The sequence below is a fragment of the Pinus tabuliformis genome, chromosome 7, assembly GCF_031772625.1.
Source record: "Pinus tabuliformis cultivar Carrire ecotype Pingquan chromosome 7, CPIR1, whole genome shotgun sequence".
NCBI classification, from domain to species: Eukaryota; Viridiplantae; Streptophyta; class Pinopsida; order Pinales; family Pinaceae; genus Pinus; species Pinus tabuliformis.
Window position 1 is genome coordinate 1,122,471,436 of NC_142293.1, and position 21,298 is coordinate 1,122,492,733.

The 21,298-nt window shown below is 37.9% G+C and overlaps 1 protein-coding gene across 1 annotated transcript in view; it reads left to right on the top strand.

The window, feature by feature from the left end:
* LOC149251462 (EamA-like transporter family) overlaps positions 1–21,298 on the top strand; it is a 90,715-nt gene that overhangs the window by 56,499 nt on the left and 12,918 nt on the right. Inside the window, exons 2-3 of the mRNA XM_089459452.1 lie at positions 7,213–7,897; positions 8,111–8,531. Coding sequence (XP_089315578.1) covers positions 7,328–7,897; positions 8,111–8,531 — 991 coding nt within the window. The 5' untranslated portion in view covers positions 7,213–7,327. The remainder of the gene's footprint in view (positions 1–7,212; positions 7,898–8,110; positions 8,532–21,298) is intronic.

Here is a 21,298-nt window from a genome sequence, read left to right on the forward strand (position 1 = left end):
GGAGGCTACAAAAGAAGAGAAGTCAGCAGGTGAATATGCAATTAGCAGAAGAGCTGATGAAGCTTGAACAGGTACTGGGTGTTCAATTGAGATCTGAAGAACTCAGAGAAGCTGAATTGGAAATGGAAGTATCCATTTGTGAACCAGAGCAGGGTGAAGTTCTAGGTGAAGAAGAAGGAATTATTGATGATTTTCTGAACTGTTGGACAAATGCAGACCAACAGGAAAATGTAAAACCTTGTATTGTTGAATCTAATAACTTTGATGTGATTACAGGTTTTGCAGAGGATGAGCAATCTTTTGAAGCTGTCAAAAGTATGGAAGAGTATCTTTCAGAAGATAAAAACTCTGAAGTAAAGAATGATGGAGAATGTCTCTTAAATGAGAAAAGCAGTGAAGTATTGCAGCAAAAAGAATTTGATAATGCATTGATATTTGAAACTGTGACAACACAGGAACAATTTCTTGTGAAAGAAGGAGATGAAATTCAGATTGAAGAGCTGATATGTGAAGCAACAGTTGAGACTGTTGAACCTTGTGATTTTCAAATTGATAATTTAAGTATAAATGCAGGAATCATAAGTAATGATGAAGTACTTATGAAGTGTCACAGAGAACTTGAATGGCTGGAGTATTTGCTGGAAAATTCAGAGTATGACAGTGTGATTGCAGAGGAAGGAGTTCACTACAGTGGACAAGGGCAGAGAGACATCATAGAAGCAGATGGTATGGAGGAGAGACTAGCTGACAGTCTCGTGAATTCTGTTGGGAATTCAAATCAGCATACTGATGTGCTGATAGAGAAGGAGAAAACAGAGCAACATACTGATGTGTTGCCAAAAGAAGAAGAGGCACTGAGGCCTTATGATTTTTATTTTAACAATTGTTTTATGAGTGCAGGTTTAGTTGCAGATGCTGGAGAAAATTTGGCACAGATAAGCAGCCAAATGGAAGAAGAAGATTCTATGGAAGAATTCAATCCATGGAACAGAGATGTTCAATTGCTGGAGAGAATGCTGGACAATCATGATTCAATGTAGAAAGAGATAATCATGAAAGAGGGTAAGGATGAAAGGGAGGCCATTGTAATTAGAATAAGCGAAGAACAAGTAAGAGTAAGTGATAGCATTCGACAACTTCAAGGAGAAGAATGGCAGTTTGAAGAGTTAGTGGACAACAACAACAACCTGAAACAGAGAGAAAGAGGAAGAAGTAAGTGGCAAAGTATGGACCAAACGCAGAATATGTTGGACACAGAGATTGAAGAAATGTGGCAGTTAATTATGAAGCAATCCATATGGAGGAGATTAACAACGGCAGGAAGAATGATCAATTAGAGTTTGAAACTGATTGAAGAGAAGAAAATGAAACAAAAGACAACTGACATACAACAGCAACAAAGGTGCAAAGCGTTTGGACAACTACAAACTAAAGTTTGGGACCTTGGAGGTTTTCTATCAACTTATGAACACACATGATCAGGAGATCATGAAAACTTTCTACTTTGGGAGTCTGATGCAGGAGCATTCAACCCAAGAAAAATCATTGTATTTTAGTAGACATAGGGGTATTGTGTTTTCAAGGAAGTTGGTTTCCTAAGTGTGAATTAAATGTAATTATTAATGTTTTGAGTGATTTTAATGAGAGAAGCTAGAATAGGGATTTAATTGAATATGGTGAGGCATATTTGTAAATGTTCTCGAATGTAGGAGAACATGAGAGAATTAGGATAGTTGAGAGATTGAGGGATTTGAGAATTAACTGTAAAACTCAGATTAGGAGTCAGTTCATGAATTTATGGATTAGAGAGGAGTTTTAGGAATGAGGAAGAGATTTAGGAATTTTGTTGAGGAGTTTATGGATCTAAACCAAAAATTGGTTTTAGAATCCCTTTGTATAAATGAAAGCCTAAAAGGCATGATCAGAAGTTAGTCAGAGGTTAGAAAGTTAGAGGCTAGATAGATAGGTGAGATAGGTTTGATTGTAAGCCTACGGGCAGAGTGTAAACCGAGGCCACTGATATTAGAACATCAGGCCAGAGAGACAGAGATCTCATTCTGTAATCATTGTTTATATTTATTGATATAACCAACTCAATTTTGAGTTCGAATGTGTGTTTCGAGTGTTGAATTATAGTGAATTGGAATTTTGTAATAGATGTGTGCAGGCAGAATTCGACGAAACACAGAGAAGAGGAGAGCGAGACAGAGGATCACGATGGATCATTGAATCCATTAGAAGACAAGGTAGAGCTCTGTAAAGACAGAGATCAAAGGAGAGTGCAGAGTTTAAGCTCAAAGAGAGAGTGCGCAGCGAAATAGCGAAGACCCAGATTCTTTTGAAGAAACCCGAGAACCATCGCAAAAACTGAAAACAACGTAAAATCTAAGTAAAAAAAGAAGAGCGGAGAAGTGGAGTATCGACACACAGTAACCGTTGGATCTGGATGATCAACGGTTAGGATTAAATCGCATGGTGGAAAAGTGCGAAAGTTAATTCACAAGGGAAAGTAGTTTCGCAACAGGAAGTGGTATTACGGGTGAGGTCTAAGTGGTAAGTGGTCAAAGGGAGTAGTCACTCGATTCCACTAACCGAGCGACACATAGCAGCGAGGAGGAGAGAGGAAACCGCTTTATTGGATGGTTAATCCCCGTGCAATTTGTGCACCCGAAATCGTTGTGAACCATCAGATCCATTGAGTGCAGATCGACGGTGGAGGGTTGTCATGCAAGTTGTTTGATCGGCAATTGGAGGTATCGGCGATCGGGGTTTCGAGGATCGGAGTGCAGCGCTGTGGAAAGGTACGATAAGTCATATGGCGTGGTAAATGATATTTGAAATCCGATATTGTGTTATCGCATATCAGATGCGATAGAACCTGGTGTTAATGAAACCCGCGGAGGAGCGATTAGCGATAGCGATAAAGGGAGCATTGATATCTGTGCAGAGGCCGTATAAAGGCGGAAAAGGTATGTTTTGCGGGTATTTCCTTTGTAAACGGTTTATAAAGGATTAAGCGCGGATATATGAGGTTTTATATATAAGTTCAATATTATCAAAGGATGGAAGGTTTTATGTGTTAAAATATATGTAACCAATTTTAAAGAGGGGAAGGTTATATATATGCGGTTAAAGGGTTAGCGAAGGTTTAATAAGGGTTATGAAGGGTGAATGAGTCCTGATAGGATGGATTATAATGAAAGGTTAAATAAAGTCATATGTAAAGGCTCGAGGGGTGATTAAGACCCAATAAGTGTATATGGACTAGGGGTTAGCCTATGTTGGGCATTAGTAAATCATTCCACATAGCAATTGATTAATGGGGCCTTAACCTTAATATTGAAGATTTAACTCAACAGAGAGTTAAAATTCCTGGGACAGACAGGCTATGTGCATAATCCATGCAAACTGTGGGTGTAAGCAGGGGTGACCTTGCGTCAAACTGCCCTCATGTAGGTCAATTTCTTGGGGTAGGGCCGACTTGGTGTGGAGGTGACAAATTACTATTTTGACTCAAAAATAATTCTTTTTACATGATACGAAAACCCAAGAAGGGTCTAATAAAAAAGATAATGACTCTAATGACTCAAGACAAAACCTAGAAGCCTTCAATGGAGGCTTTGACCTAGAAAACATTGACCCAAGCATGAAACCCATGCTTTAATAAGTCATATTCTTTAATAATAAATTTTCTTTTTGACAAGTACAATTATGAAGACCAAAGCTAGTTACATTCTTCATCTCATCATTCTTTTCTTCACTTTGGGAAGAAAAAATGGAGGATTAGGTAAGCATCTGACATCGGATACTCTTAGAGGATGTGGTAGGGCATCCAAGATGAGAGTAATCGTAGAGGACCGATATTCTTTGAGGACTGGGAATCCAAGATAAGAATAGTCTTGGAAGAACATACCTTGTGAACACCCGGGTGGGGTATGTTCCTTGAGAGACAATGATGATGGTGTCTATAAATCATTGGTCTTGCCAGCATTGTGCTTTGATCTTGTGGAGAGATAGAGCTATTAGTCAAGACCTTGCTATGTGACAATTTTGGATGATATGATGTTAAACAAATGGGTTACCAATCTGACTCTTCTTATGATAATTCTTCAGATTGAGACTGTCATAGTGCCTTGTATGGTTTATGAATACCTCCCTAGTTAAGAGGGAGTGTTGAAATATGTAACTAGGTTCGGTCTTAATAATGTCATGTAATCATGATTTTATGTATTTAATGTAAAGGGAAAAATAAATTTATTATTGTTGTTCTTGAGGCATGGGTTTCATGCTCAAGGGAAATTTATTTTTAGATCAAGCACCCATTGAGTGCTTCTAGGTTTGTGATAAAGTCAATTGAGTCATTGTCATGTATTGAAGACCCATTTGGGCATATTGCATATTGTAAAGAAAAGATTATTGAGTCAAAATAAAGTCAAAAGACCCTCCAAGACCTCGTCATGGCGCAAAGATCAAGTCGTTCTACATGAAGGGGCAAGTCAGCCTAAAGATAGCAATTCATACCCCTCAAAAGCCTATATATAAGAAGGAACTCGACCTCATTTGGATATACTCAAGCAAGTTCGATCTGCTCAAGATAGAAGGTGGAAAAATACAAAGAAGAAGAAGAAGAACAAGTTCAAAGTTTTGAGCCTCTCTCTCTCTCTTTTGTTAGGGTTTCTACAGTTATTGGGCAAGACGAAATTTTGAAACTGCATCGAAGCTGTGATGCTGCATCAAAGCTGTGAAACTGCAAGGTAAAAGCTGTGAAGCTGCAAGGTTGAAGCTGTGAAGTTGCTTTTAGGTCGAAGTTGTGAATATGCAAGGTCGAAGCTGTGACACTGCTTCTAGGTCGAAGCTGTGACACTGCTTCTAGGTCGAAGCTATGAAGCTGCTAGGTCGAAACTGCTGAAGCTGCATTAAGGTCGAAGCTGTGAAGCTGCTAGGTCGAAGTTGTTGACGCTGCTAGGTCGAAGTTGCAGAAATTGTTGTTGGGGTCAAAGTTTGTTGTTGGAAGCTATTCAAGAAGGAAAGTTGACTTGGTCTTGGTCAAGGGTCATAGGTCTTGGAATTCGTCAATTGAAGTTCTATAAGAGTGGGTTTTCCTCTCAGTTGGAGAGGTTTTGGCCCTCGCTGATTGCCTACATCTTGTGTCCTATTATCTCATTTTTTTTTATGATTTGGTAGTTGTTTGATGATAGAGAACTCTAACAATAATAAAGGAAAGAAGAAGTTAATCAACTAAAGTAAAAATACATCACAAGTAGTTATCAAAATAAGAGAAATCACCTACATCTGCTGCCCTCCTAGATTTCTCAACATTTTGGACCATTTGACCGAGGTTGTTGCATTTGACAGCCACATATGCCTACCTTCCACTCCTTTTAACATCATTTGAGGAGGACATTAGCTGATTTAGAGCGACCCATCTTGGGAGGTGTCTAGTTCACATGTGTAGACATTCTGAGCACTTTTTCGAGCATTCTGGGGTGGTGACCTTCATATTTGTGGGATCCACATGTGTGAAGGTTATGTGGAGCTTTTTGATGATACCTTGAATTATTTTTATGAGTTCAACCTCCATAGATGAGGAACTCTATTGTATTTTGACCATGTTTGTTCCACTTTTGAGGAAGGTGTCCACTTTGTATAGGCATGTAACTTAATCCATTGTATATGTGATATTAGTCCAGCATATTTTATTGTTGTTGTCTAGATTCTCCTAGGTTTGTCAGAGGATATTAGTTTTTTGAGCCTTGATCTAGGATTTGTTAGAGATCGAATGCTATTTTATTGTAAAGGTTGTTGAGCTCTTCATCTATAAATAAAAACTTCTTTGTGAGGGACATGGTGACTCACAGGACACGTGCCTTCACGTATCCATGTCTGGCATGTAGGATAGAGGACATGGGCCCTGTTTGGATGTGTCCTGTTATTTATATAAAATCTGTTATTATGTACATATATGAATGGATGCACACATGTTGCAGTGCACATAGGCACTCCCTCTAATAGCATCCAAATTGCATTAGTGGCAACCACTCTGACATCTGTTTTTTTCCATGCCATGGTAATGGCTAATTGTTTAGACTCTACTAGTTCATGAATTCTTTAATTAGAATGCTGATGATTTGTCAAAAAACGTGAATCTCCATACACATTTATCTAGTGGTGGCTTCTCATCAGTCGGCATGCCAAATTAACTTGCTTCTCACCAGCACTTTTTGACAAGGAAGAAACTGTAAAACATTGCAAACGTTTGCCTTCATCATCTGGACAACTTGTCTGACTGTGAGTGAAAGTGAATAGATGGCTGACAGTTTTTTGTCTTTTTGTTGCTTGTTCCAATTTCATTTTCTTAAGAAGTGTGGAAAATCCATTTTATTAGAGGGGTAGTACTGGAGGGGCATTGAATTTTGGCTGACCTTCCTTTGGGCTTATTGACAATGTTGAGGGGATTCAGCATTGCACTTAGAGCGCTCCTGATGTAGCTTAAAACTACTTTCACCCAAAACCAGCATTTAGAATGTCAAGAAAACTGTAGCCCAAGGAATTTAAAAAAGTGGGACCTACAAGATGTTTCATATTTGTTTTACTTGTCATAGATTTTATGGATTTCTTTTGACATGAATCCCCTTTGATTTCCACGTGAGTAATGTCAGCTTGGTCATGCAAAGATATTTTCCAGGTTATTACATATTAGATTAATTTGGTTGACTTTTTGTTGTCAACCCCTCACAAAATTTTATAGATCTTGCGGGGGGCCGGGGGGGGGGGAACTTTGATTGTATTTGCATAATGGTAAGTTGAATACTTTGGGCTTATTCTTTGATGATGTTGAGGGGATTTAGCTTTGCACTTAGAGCAGTCTTGATGTAGCTTAAAACTATTTTCACCCAAAACCAACATTCAGAATGTCGAGAAAACTGTATCCCACGGAATTTTGAAAGAGTGGGACCTACAAGATGTTTCATATTTGTTTTATTTGTTGTAGATTTTATGGATATCTTTTGATACGAAACCCCTTTGATTTTCATGTGAGGACCTTCGGGTTGGTCCTGCAAAGATCTTTTCCAGGTTATTACATATTATATTGATTTGGTTATGTAACTTTTTGTTGTCAACCCTCACAAACTTTTATGGATCTTGGGGGAGGGGTCGGGGGGGACTTTGATTGTATTCGCATAAGAACAATTTCCTGCTTATTTGTTGCAGTCAACTGGAGCATGCGGTAGCTGTCTGAGTTTTCTCATCAACTATGGGAACATGGAGAAGGTGAACATTAATTTTGAAAAGTAAGAATTGTTAACAGCATTGTGAGACGACAGAAATGACGAGCCAAACATGGCGATGGACACTAGGCATTATATACATTATCACTGTTGCCTTGATATGGATAGCTGCCAGCTTTGTTGTGCAGTCTGTTGTAGATGGTGGAGTCTCTCCTTTTCTTATTACGTATATTTGCAACTCTCTTTTTGTGGTTTATATTCCAATTGTTGAAATTGGCCGGTTATTAGAGTCATCTGCATGGAACCTCTGGCCCCAGTTTAACAAAGAAAACAAACAAGATACCCAGTTGCAACTAAAAGCTGCTGAGAATGCAAGTCTTTTGCAAGATGACATGTTGAATGAGAGGCAGATTCCACCAATTGCAGTCAAACCTGAGGACAACTCCAACTCAGAAGATGGAGATATTGACGAAGAACCACTGGTTAGAGGTTTTTCTGTATCGCCAAATGAATATGCAAACCTGGATCATCCAATTTGTCTGAAGAAGGTTGATGAGAGAGGACGCTGGACACGGCTTGAAACAGCTAAAATCAGCTTGTTAATTTGTCCTTTTTGGTTTTTGGCCCAGCTCACATTCAATCTCTCTCTCAAGTATACATCTGTTACAGTAAGATCGATCACAAACTTGTGCTTTTAACAAGTGTTCATTTCATGGAGTCTTTATGTTATTTTGAATGGTAAATGATATCTTTGTGTGTCCCTTGAAATTCATCAACTAAATCATGTAGGATGTTCATGACAATTGTTTTTTATCTAAGGAAAGAATTAGAAAGAATCTTTTTAATATAGCAACTTATTTATTCTGCCATTGATTTGTCAGTCAAATACAATATTAAGCAGCACTTCCAGTCTTTTCACATTCCTGGTGTCTCTGGCAATATTGAAGGAGAAGTTCACATGGGTGAAGCTATTCAGTGTACTTTTTTGTATGGCGGGGACAATAATTGTAAGCCTGGGTGACTCAGAAACAGGGAAAAATGAAATTGCTTCAAATCCACCTCTTGGCGATTTTCTATGTATACTCTCTGCAGTCTTTTATGCTCTATACACGGCTTTGATCCGCAAAAAGATTCCAGATGAAGACAAGGGAGAAGGACAAGTTAGCACTGCACACTTTCTTGGATTCCTTGGACTTTTCAATGCACTGATATTTCTGCCCCCAGCTCTTATCCTGCACTTTACAAAGATTGAACCTTTTCATAGGCTGACTTTAATGCAGTTTGGCCTCATTGTTGGAAAAGGTTAGAAGAGTTCTCCATGTGCTTATTGTGATTTTTTCTTTCAAATATTTTGAACTTTTGGTAATTTAAGATCAGCGAAATGGTTGCATTTCCTAGATTATGCAATCTATTTTTGAGACTACATGCATTATTTTCATGCTTAGGTTGTTAAAGGTAGAGTTTCTCTAATAGGAATTCTGGGTGCATCCTAATGGACAGCGATGCTGTACAAAATCCAAACAATTAATGCATATATCAGATTGAAACAGCTTGATTAGTGACCTGTTTCTTAGAACCTAAAGCTGTGTAAGCAAGCATTAATTTCAATTTAGGGTGAACTCGTTTCCCCTAAACCACAACCCCCAGTACTCTAATAATACTTAATAATTATAACAGAGGTCCAAAGGTATTAAAAATTAGGACAACGAAGATCATATAAAAATGACTTCAGAGCACAAACAAAAGTATTGAATTTTTATCTGACCACTTTTGAAACATGCTCGTGATTTTCTTATAACAAAATAAATTCCATTTAAATGTTAGGTCACTGTCAAATAGGCTGTGCTCTTAGTCAAATGAAATGTAGTCTTTCCGATCTTTTTTTCCAAGGGTTTATGGCAACCTATCCCTCTATTGTTTTTTTGTCAGGAAACACCACATGGAAAACCCTCCAAGTACTTACCCATGATCCATGGATGGTAAACAGGGTAGACTATTGGCTCTTATTATGGAGCCTAACCCCAAGGGGATCAAAAGTGTTGAAACCATGACCTCCCCAACTTTTGTGGGGGTTTTCACTTCGGACTCACAACTGCTTGAGCTAACCCTTGATGCTAACCTATCCATCTATTGTACAAACACAAGAAACAAATTTCTTTTGATGAGTTGCTGATATGTGCAGAAATTCTGTAATGAGGGAAATGAAATTGAGCCATCACAATGTGTATAAACCTGAAAATAAAAATAATAATAAAGGTTATATTCATGCCTGTCCACATGTACTATATGTAGACAACTTTATCTCTACCTTCTTGGCCTTTCTAAATTTTCAGGACAATGTTGTGATGTTTCTTATAACAAATTAATTCCATTTAAATGTGAACTCACTGTCAAATAGGTTGTGCATTTTGGCAAATGAAATTTAGTCCTGCCAGTCTTTCTTCTCAAGGGTCTATGGCAGACTATCCATCTATTGTACTGAAATAAGAAACAAATTTCTTTTGATGAGTCTGTTGCTGATATATGCAGAAATTGTACAATTAGGAAATTGAAATTGAGCCATCATAATGTGTTTAAACCTGGAAATAAAAAACATTATTCAAGGATGTGTGCATGCATGTCCATATGTACTATATATAGACAACTGTATCTCTACCTTCTCAGCCTCTTTTATTTTTCAGGACTTTGTGGGATACCACCCTTGTTTCCTTGGGCTCACTCTATGTTATTGGCTATGTAGTTCTTAATCAGGTCAAATTTCTTAGATGTGGGGCATGAGGTCCTGTGACCTCCTGTCTCCTCAGTGCCTACACAAATGGAGAGTTATGATGTACGTTCATAGTCTGATTAGCCACTTTTGCCCATCACCGGACGTTGATATTAATGTCCACAAATGGGGTATTGTCTTTCCTACTCATTTCTGTTTTATCCTGTCATTTATAGAAGAGACTATTTTTATGAGATAAGCTGTTCCGTCCCATAGGCCAGTTTGTCTGGTGGACATTTTAATCAAGTTCTATTCTATTTTAATCCTTCTTTCTTTCTACTAGTGTTTATCTTCACACCTGCCTGCCTATCATCAAATCTATATTTCTCTCTCTCTCTTCAAGGGAATACATCATACAGCAACTTATTGTAATCAGGCCTAACCAGAACAAAATTGATCAAGTAGGCAGCACTCTAAAGAATTCTAAAGGTGAATTCATTAGGTTTTTGTTTAACTGGAGGTTCAAAGTCTAATATTTTAGATGGGGCATGAGTTCCTGACTCCTAACACCTATGACTGCCTACCCCCTCAGTGCCTACACCAAGGGAGAGTTATGGTGTACCTTCATAGTCCCATTAGCTGCTTTTATCCATCACCGGACGTTGATATTAATATCCACAAATGGGATATTGTATTTACCACTCATCTGTTTTCTCCTGTCATTTACAGAAGTGACTCTTGCTATGAGATAAACTATTATGTCTTGTTACTGATCAAATTGTAAGTTAGAATGGTGAAAGCTCTATCCCACACCATAGAATCCAAGTGGGGCCTCGATAGGCCCCCCATTGTCACCTCAGTGACCTACCTTTGCCTCTTTAGGCTGGCTTCTCTTTAGCTTTGAGTGGGGCTCCCCTGAGAACCACTAAGGCTAAGTTAAAAGAGCACAGGGTGATGTCAAAGGTAGCCTCAATAAAACATTTTTGAAATTTTTATGGTTTTATAAAAGGAGAAAAAAAATGATGGAGAGATATGGGGATTAGTGCCAATATCCTTGTAGGGCTATGGAGTCAAGAGGAATGAAGTGGCAAGATGAGAGCAAGAAGAAACCCTTTTAAGTTGGTTATCTAGTGTTGTGGATTAGGGCAAGAGGTTAGAACTTAGAACTTGATAGATAAATTAACCCCTCAACTAATCAAGGACAATCATGAAGTCATGGTCTCACTAGAAGGGATTTCTCCAAGGGGAAAACCTTTGAACACAAAATCAACTATGGCATGAAATAAAGTCAAAAACCCTTAACAAGGAACTTTAGAGTATGGCATAACAAGGAGGATTAATGTAATGTTCCCAATTTTGGTGAATGCAAAAATCACTAAGGAGTTTTGCGAATTTTTGTAATATTAAATAAAAAGGGGAAAATATTATTTTGTGAGAGAAAAGCAGAAATTATTATTTTAATTGAGAATGGCAGCAAAATAATACTTTATTGGAGAAGGGAGGCAAATTATTATTTTATTGGAATGGTAGCAAATCATTATTTTATTTAAATGGTAGAAAAAAGTCTCCTAGTGGAAAATGGCCTCACCAATAAAATAATAGGAAAAAAAAGCCAAGACTAGAAGCTAGAGGGAGGCTTTATGAAGAATTATAAAAAGAGGAGGAACTCAGTTGCAAATGATTCTATTCCTCTCTATCTCATTGACAATTGAAGGAGCTCAAGCGAGTTCAAGAGTGTAAAGACTATAGTTAAGATTCAACTAGATGGACAAATTTCTTGTAAAATTCTATCAAATTAATTCTTTCAAATTAAATGCAATTGTGTACCTGATTCTCCAATTTGGTGTCGGTCTACATTGCTCCGAGTTTTCTGATTCTGTTACCAAACCAACTGATTCCTCCCTGCCTATCTGGGATCAACCTTTGTAGTTCCCAGATCCAGAGAACTTCGAATTGGAAGTCCATTGGCCCCCATGCCCAAAACTCCAAGAACAACTCAAAATTTCCCAGTTCTCAATTCAAAATCGAGCCCCTGGCTCATCCCTCAAACAGATTGATTTTCTATCACCATTCTCTGTATTTCCCCCTCTCTGCACTATATTTCAAAGGTGAAGGCAATCCTTTGTTTTCCCCCAAAACTGATTTTTTTCCTTTCCCCCCTTTTTCATGCTTCCCTTCCATCTTTATGCATCAATTCTTGGTTGTCACCGCTCCCTACATGGTGACACCTTCCTTTGTAACGTGTGACTCTATTTGACCAAAACTACAGGGATATTGACATGTGTATTAGGTTTATTAGTTTTCTATAAATGCCCTTAGTTTATAATATTTATTTATTTTGATTTAAATTTCACATTTTAATAATTTATTAATATAATTTATTAATATTATGGGATATATAAATATATAACCATATTTATAATTAACTTAAATTTTACATTTATTTCTTTATAACCATATTTACTTTATACTTCTAAATTTATATCATTGAAATTATTTAGGGTATTTTCTCCTTAATTATGACGCATTAAGCAATATGTTTGGTGATGGGTGAGGGTGTAACTTCTATCTGAAGCAATGTTGTGTTAAACATTTATAGTTAATTTAGAATATATATATATATATATATATATATATATAATAGTGCAGTACATGCAATACATGCATATGTAGTTATCATATGCATGCATTGTATGCATGCTAAAATTCTTGTGCTCTCTATATTAAAGATGAGTCATTACATACACCCCTCCTTTAGAAAACTTTGTTCCGAAGTTAAAGTTTTTATCGTATATTAATACTTATTTTAGCAATTAGTATATTCTTGTTAGGGTTGCGTATCGAGGTTAAATTCTTATTTAATGTGAGGACACTATAAAATTGGTGTTTTGAATACTTCTAGGTTTATAATTTTAATGGTCATGCCTTGCCCCAACCAGGTTCCCAAGCTATTCTAAAATCATCCTATCCTTCCTAATCTCTTCCGCTCCCATCCTATCCGTCCTCCACTGGAGTATGCCATGGCGTCAGTTATACTGACCTAACCATTCATAACTCTAAGGATGGCAGCATCGACTATATCGACTTGGTTTCCCAGTATACATCCAGCAGTCATCATCACACGTCTAGGGGAGCGTGATTCACACAGTCCTCCCATGACTCCAGGTTTTGGAGGATAAATGGTGGGCAACACCTCCACCCCTTCTAGTAGAATTAGGGTCAATACCCTATCATGGAATCTCATTGAGCCTCAATTGTTCTTGGAGTTTTGTTATCACGTAGTTGGTTTTGTAATGATACTATCTGCAATGTAAACACTTGCCTACAAATTATAACATATGCATCAATATATTCAAAATCAATTGTATTCAGATAATGATTTTCTATGCATTCTTAATAACTCTCATCTATGATATTGATCTTTAAGTTCATATAACATACTTGGCTATGTCTAACCAATATATTTGTAAGTTCATTTTCACATCAAGTAGGCAAGTGTATTCATTATTTTATTTCCATCTCATCATTCATGTTGATATGTAAAATAAAAATAAAATTATAGATATCACATCCATAACGTAAGTCATGATTTATATAGGTATCCATGTACTAGCAATGCTAAGCATAATAATTTGAAATCATTCTTTCGTGTATTGATTGAGCATGAAACTTATGGTTTTGAATTGCTAACTGCACTTGATATTTGATCTTACCAACACATATCGTTATGTCTCAAACATTCATTGATCTGTATGTTTTTGCTCCAGTAACAACTAGCTTGGTTATTATCTTACTTGGTAACAAAATGCATCATATGGATAGTCATTAGCAAAGACAGATCTCAATTCATTCCTTTTAACAATAATGTTGTTTGTTGTGCTCTCTTTATATATATATATATATTGTTTGAAATACCCAGATCAAAGTATGGTATGCATCAACATTTGGGGACATATCTTGTACTCAATATTTCCTTTAACAATAATACACCATACATTGCTCTATGTTTAAATGGTAGTACTCTTTCAATACCTCGACCCTATAGGTTGTATTTATGCTCATGGGACCTGTGCTCAGGTTGTATTTATCAATTATAAGGACTGCTAAATTAGGTTTGAATGCTGTCTCAACAATCATTCCTTGAAAAGTTAGTGCAAAATGTCATGCCAAAGTGATAAGCATTGCTCATAAATTTCCTTTCTCTGTCCTGAAACCCATGTCTTGTATTGAGTTCCAATGCTTTTGTTTACAACATAATATATGTAGCTTTATGACCTTTTCTTGCTTATTATTATTATTATTTTTTTAACAATATCACTAATGACTACTTGTACTAATTGTAATAGTCGTTCTACAAATTCACTAGTCCATAGGTATTATTGTGGTATTTGGACCCTTCCATGACATCTAAAGAGTCCAATTTGCTAGATCCTTCATGCCTTTCCATTGTACCTCTAGTGTCTATTTTTGTTTTGTTTTGTTTTATTTTTTATAATATAACATTCAACATGTATTTCCATGGTTGTTTTAGATTTATGCCTCACTTTGCTATATAAGCATCTTTGCCTCCCCTGTCTGTATACTTCCGATTGCCCATCATTTTCATCAAGTCAATGCTCTTAGACTTTACCACAACAGAAGATAAGGCACATAACCTACTAATTGGAACCAATTGTATTGCTATGTTGACATCATTTTATATTTCAAACAAATTATCCATTAAGTCTCAATCTTTATCCTTTATTCAAGATATGGGAATCTTTTGAAAAATCTGAATTGAACTTTTTACCTGTGAATTCAACTATTCTCTCCCTAATGTTAAACTCTACATATTATTGAATTAATTCGCCACTTAGTTTAATTGGAAGTGTTCTTTTAAGGAAACCTCTCTCTATGTCCTGAGATTCATGGTAAAAAGCTTCAACATATCGGTTCTGCAAATCCAAGTGTGTTTCTTCATCTGCCAAATTGTTACCTTCAAACACTGAGGCATCATTAATGTCTTCTTTAACTGATTCTACAGAAGGGTTGAGAGATTCTCCAGCATCAGAATGTACATTCTGAAATTCTTTCCCCAAAATACTATTTTGTAAAATCTCAATTCTATGAGTGTTAACAGGAGACAATAACCTGCTCTCCCAGAAATGTCAGGAGCACTATCTTCATCGCTCCAACTACCACGCACTGAATCAAAATCACTAGAATTATCCAACTTAGAGTACCACTCTTGCTTTAATTTATATGCTTCCCATGTAGATAACTGTGTCTTGCACACCAGCTCAACCATTTTCATGCTCAATAGCATCTTTTATAATATGGTGATTGGTTCTTTAGGCTCTTGGTCAATTGCTCTCATCCACCATGGATCCATTGCAGGCAAATTAACCCCTTTCTTCAATTAAACAAGTAATTGACCATCATACCTCATGGAGGAACTGTTTACTCTACAAGCTTTGCAACTGTGACCTGTATCTTAAACTTTGGGCTTTTGTCTGGTCTTTCAATTGTTTTATCATCCAGCTCTTTTATTGCCTTATCCAGTTCATATCGTTCGCTAAAGTGGATGAACCCCACAGGCATATTACTCTTTTTTTAGATATCGCAACTCTCTCCAACTTCCCAAAAGGTTCAAAAAGTTTTCTTAAGAAGTCCTCACTGGTATTCTCTGGAAGATTTCCTACAAATGCCACTTTTACCTTTGCCATTTCATCAGGATCAAGCTCTGGATCACTTTCAGCCCAGTCCACTAGGAGACGCCATTTACCTCCAAGCATAAAGTCTTGATTGGTTCCTACTCGATGTGCACGAGCTACAGCCTGTGATGGAATTCCCCAGTGGACCAGATCAAATTGGGAGGATGTTGAGATTGGGCTTGATTCTTAATTGGGAAGCCCTTCTTTCTTGATCAAGAGAGAGACATTTCAACTAAGGCTATTGACTTGAGATGAAATGACCACAAGATCGGTTGTTTGTTATGATAGTGATTTCTGGAGATGTTTTCTAGTGAAAACGATTTATGGAGATATTTTTAATGATACTGATATCTGGAGATATATTCTACTAATACAACCTACTGAATTAACTCTTGATTTCTATAGAAGTATGGCCGCATTGAAAAATGGTGGGTATCATCATACAACATCCATTCAAAATATAATGAACAGTTCAATCATATGCACACCAAGAAAAAGCATCTCCTACCACTGCATTTCTTCTCTATGAATTTCAATAACTTGATCATTTGACTTCTCAATGAAATGTTCATTTGTCAGAGATACTATCCTTTCCCGCACTTGCTTACTTGCATCCAAGCGTTTTAAAACTTCAAACTCATACAGAACTGGGGACTCCCTCACTTTTCTTAGTTCATTGGACACATTTTCAATCATTGCGGGCGTTGTTATCCTTCCGATGTCTAAATCTTTATTCAAATTGGTCTTCATATTCTTTTGAATGGCTTGAAGGAATGGTAAGGAATCTTTCAATGATAGTCTCATCTTTCTAGACTTGAAGTATAGTAGCAACACATGCTCATCATTAGCCAGCATTTGCATTTTAATAATGTCTTGAAAATTAATCTGCTTTGCTGGGTTTACCATGTCTCCCTTGTCGAACTCCTGCACTCTTCATTTTAACAATTGAAGCACTCCTAACTCAAAATATTGTATTAGTCAGTCCAAAATTCTGATGGCTATGTTTCTTAAGAAAGAAATCTGTCCTGATGCCACGAGCTTGTTCAACAGAGCAGTAAGCAGAGCCGTTCCGGAATCGCAACAAAGTTTCAACGTCTCTTCCCCCTTGTTGAAGGTTCCAAGAACATCAATTACAAGTTCATTCGGATTCCCCGATGAAGGCGAAACCTTGAATATACGCTCATAGCTGTACACATCCGGGCTCTGGTTAAATGGCGACAAAATTCTAGAAATCGAAATTCCATTGTCCAAAACTCTCAGAATTCGACTGGTTCCCTTCTGCAGACAGCCACTCGTTCCAGCAGAACTGATGAGGAACACCTTCCGATCCATTTGCAAGATCCTCGATCGCCGACAAACTTAGATCAATGGATATCAGAGCGATCTTTGTGCTCAATAAATAAATCCAGGCTGTTCAGATTGCTCATTCTTCATATAAGACCCGACTTTAAAATGCCTCAGACATAAACATTTAGTCAATCTTAATTTTCTGAGTCTCAGAGACTCGGTAATGAATCAAAATGTTTAAAATAATAATATAATGCAATTAAATTACTAAGCCGAGGAGCGCTTCAGCCTCCTCTTCGTCAAATGCTGCAAAGATGGGAGAAATATGGATTCAGGTGCCGGAAATGTAGTTCAGTCGAGATCGTTTAATGCAGATTTGCCCCAGGAAATGCATAGATAATAGCGTGGATTCTCAGGAAAAGCGCTGCCTTTTCTAAAGGCCCTACAACATGTGTGTGTGACCAGAACGTGTTTATTTCTTGGCTCTGCTCTGTTGCGTTGTGCTGTGAGCTGAGATTTGGTTTGGTTTGGTATCGTGCTCTGGATTGTTTATAATATTTTGACTAATACATGTCATTACATACTAATATATGCCTATGATGGCTCTCAGGTTAGAGCGCGAATACTGTGAGTGTTAAACTTTTGATGGTTGGGGTCTCCACTGCCACCCGTCTCTCGATGAACGTCTCGTCTGTGACCTTTCAAGCTTCAGGCGGTGAAGGCCCGAGAGCGTTCTGACGGATTGGTGGACATCTGCCTTATAGCCAGACGTCATATACGATTAAAAAGGGTCACAGGTTCAAACCTGCAAACCTATGTATCAACACCAGAGCGCTCCACCGTCACACCACCGTATATTCCTTTATCCTCCGGTGGTTGACATACGTCAAAGGTTTAGATAATTAATATCATTGTTTGACACCAAACGCCACCTAAGAAATGAGTTTCAACGCGTCAGGTAAACTACCAATCTCACGCCATAATTTAACACGCAATCGTTTAGCTGGGCGGGTGTCGAATATCTTGCCTTATATTTATTTGTAAACAGTAGTAGGAAAGGCATTTGACCGTGATCCAGAGTGAACAGTTTTACTACCATATGGCGCAACATCACATATGCCATGACTGTGGCAGCTGAGGGCAATGGCACGAGATGTTCAAATGGTGAGGCGATGAGACTGACGAGTCAAGCCACCACAACACTTAGGAACTAAAGGATATGGTGTCGAAATCTTCCTCTGAGGGACAGGAAATAGCAACGTCACAATGAGAGAAGCGTCATGAAGTTGGGGTCGCATTTCATCACCTATTATGCTTGTGGAAGCTGAACATAGAGAGCTTGGCTGAGATGCTATTCCTGGGTGCCACTTTGCATCTTCGAGGGGTTCATCCAGTATTTCAGCCTCTCAGGGATTCGTGGATGAATATGTTAGTTTACAATGGTGCTCTGTTTGTTAGTTTTGGTATGTTCTATGCTAGAGCAATACATTTAAATTTTCACAGTTAGCAATCACATTAGCATTACGATAAACTGCAGATAGAACATAAATATAATATGCAGAAGACAAGCCAAGACAAGAGGACACAAGATGTGGCGCAAGCCAGGGACAAACCCCACAGTGTGTGGGGAAACCCTTTGATCAAATCTTCTTTTATCTTCAAAGTTCAGCAGAGAAAGAGAGAGAGAGAGAGAGATAATACATTTACAATAGAAGTCAACACTTTGACTTATCTGGATCTGAGCATAGATCATTTCCTATAATGATGATACCTGAGATCAGTTGAAGACATTCTGCTTCAACTGATTCTCTAAGGTGACAGCTTCACCTATCCATTTTTTCCATTTACCACACCTTACCGTGTAGCACCATCTCATCTGTTTTCATCATCATGCTGCCCATGCAACAACCCTATTTATCATCATGCTGCTCATGCCCATTATTCTACATCATACATCATCAGCATGCAGTCTCATTGATGGTGCCTCATACATCAGCATGCAGTCCCATTGTCTGATCATGCTGCCCTTTAGATCATCGTGATCATGCTGCCTTTTACTGATCATGCATATATATGATGCTTGTCACTGTTCTCTGAAACTATGGATCTCTTTATTGAACCCTTATCTCATTACCACAATTGCTTCTTTAGTTCTGTGGTTCCTTAACCAATCTGAGGACGCAGCCAAACCCTAGACCCATCCTTGACTGCGGTTGACTGCAACTTCATTCCTTACTATGGCTCTATTATGACTGTGGCTTCGTTGTCTTGTGCGTGTCATATGAATGACTTCGTATGAATTTTTCTGCCCTGCGTAAAGAACAACATATATAGGTAACCATGACTGCGTAGACTGTGGCTACATCTGAGGACTGCAGCTAAGTGCCTCATGAGCAGTGTTTATCATTGACTGTATTGATGCGTATCCACGAGCAGCATATCTCACTGACTGCGTTGATGTGTTCCACAAGCATCGTATCTTCATTAACTACGTAGATGCGTTTGTCTGCACAGCGTATAGGGCATAGCTGTGTGTATACAAACACGTTTACGAAACTGTCCAACTTTTATAAAATTGTCCAACGTCCGATGTTTAAAATACTCTCCAGCGTGCATTCGTTTGCCTGCATGTTATATCATGTCCTGCGTATATGATCCGTAATGAACATCGTGAATATAACCTTGACTGCACAGCTTGTGTTCATTGCCTCCACTACCTAGCGTGTATCTACCTTACCTTGCTTTGGCTGCGTTACTTATTGTATGTATCTGCGTTCCATTATATCATGACTGCATTCCATAATGAATTCCATGAACAGGCCTACGCTGTTCAGTTGTTCATCACGTTGACTATCTTGCGTATCAATATACAACATACAAGTCTTCCCCGATTTGCGTATTGATGTCATCATACGTCTTCTCAGATCTGCGTACAAGTCTTCTCAGATCTGCGTATCAATGTCATCACAAGACTTCTCAGATCTGCGTATCAATGTCATCACAAGTCTTCTCAGATCTGCGTATCAATGTCATCAAAAGACTTCTCAGATCTGCGTATCAATGTCATCACATGTCTTCTCAGATCTGCGTATCAATGTCATCACAAGACTTCTCAGATCTGCGTATCAAGACCCGTGGTAGGGCACCTTTCAACTGCGGCTGTGCTTCCTTTTGTCACTGTGGCTAGGGTTTATTATGGTCACCTTTATACGGCGTATGAGGATCCTCGGTGACTGCATTTAGGGCCTGTGTCTAGATGTCCAACATTTCATCTTCATTAGGATAGCGTAGATACTAGGGCACTTCTTTTGGATCTTTTCTCCATCAAACCCAAAACAGGATGAAGAGAGATCACAAGAGAGTGAGTGTGAAGAAAGAGTTAAAGTCTCCTTCTATTTATACTAAAAACGAGGATGATGAATAGACACGTCGGTTAGGCTTCTAGAGCCTACATAAGAGTTGGTCGGCTTGATAATAATTACATAAACAAAATAAATTCATATCTCCATAAATACTTATCGGAATTGGATGATCTTTGGATCAATCCTACACCTCTCGACGAGAGGGATCCAATAAAAATATCAGCTGCCATAAATAAGCCGACCCACATGGAGTTTGGCCCTAGTTGCCAATTTAACACTGTTTTTATTTCACTCTATACTATATTAATATAGTCATTTCTTCAGTGCAATATTTGGCAAATTCCTTGAAGTTTTTGTTTTTTGAATCTTGTCTTCGCATAGAAACAACATAGATTCATGATGTGGAAGGCATTCATAAAATGCTGGAAGCAACCAGAAGAAATGAGGAGGAATTTCTATCTTTAAATCGTCAGATTAAGCATACGATCAAGATTCTTAATTTATGTTCTTTTTGAATATCAACAGAGAAATTTATCGATGCTTTAATGTTTGATTTCACTGTCAGCCTATCAAATCATGTTTTGCCTCTTAAATTATGAGTTATTGGTTTCAAAATTTTGTGCCCTGCAGATGGTGGATACATAGGTTGAATGTGCAAGGAGTATCAAAACCACCAAGGCTGAATCAAAAGCAAATGCATGCACTCAGCATTTGCTTGCATGTTCTCACACTTCTAAATATTGTCAAATTGTCTGATCTTCCTGGAGAAGATGAAGTAGGAAGAGATCAGGGCTACAATAGACATCTTCAACAACTAGAATGCTCAATGGCGCTTCGTGGCAAAGATAAATTGATGCATGAGAGTTTTTTTTTTTTGGGCAGTTTGGAAGCCGTATGCTGGGAAAATTCATTGATAGACGCTGAACATTGACACTGCCAGGGCGTAGTGCAAATCAATTTCAATAGAAAAGCAGTGTATATGGTTTGACCAAGGGCCAAAAGGGGAATTCCTCTTATATT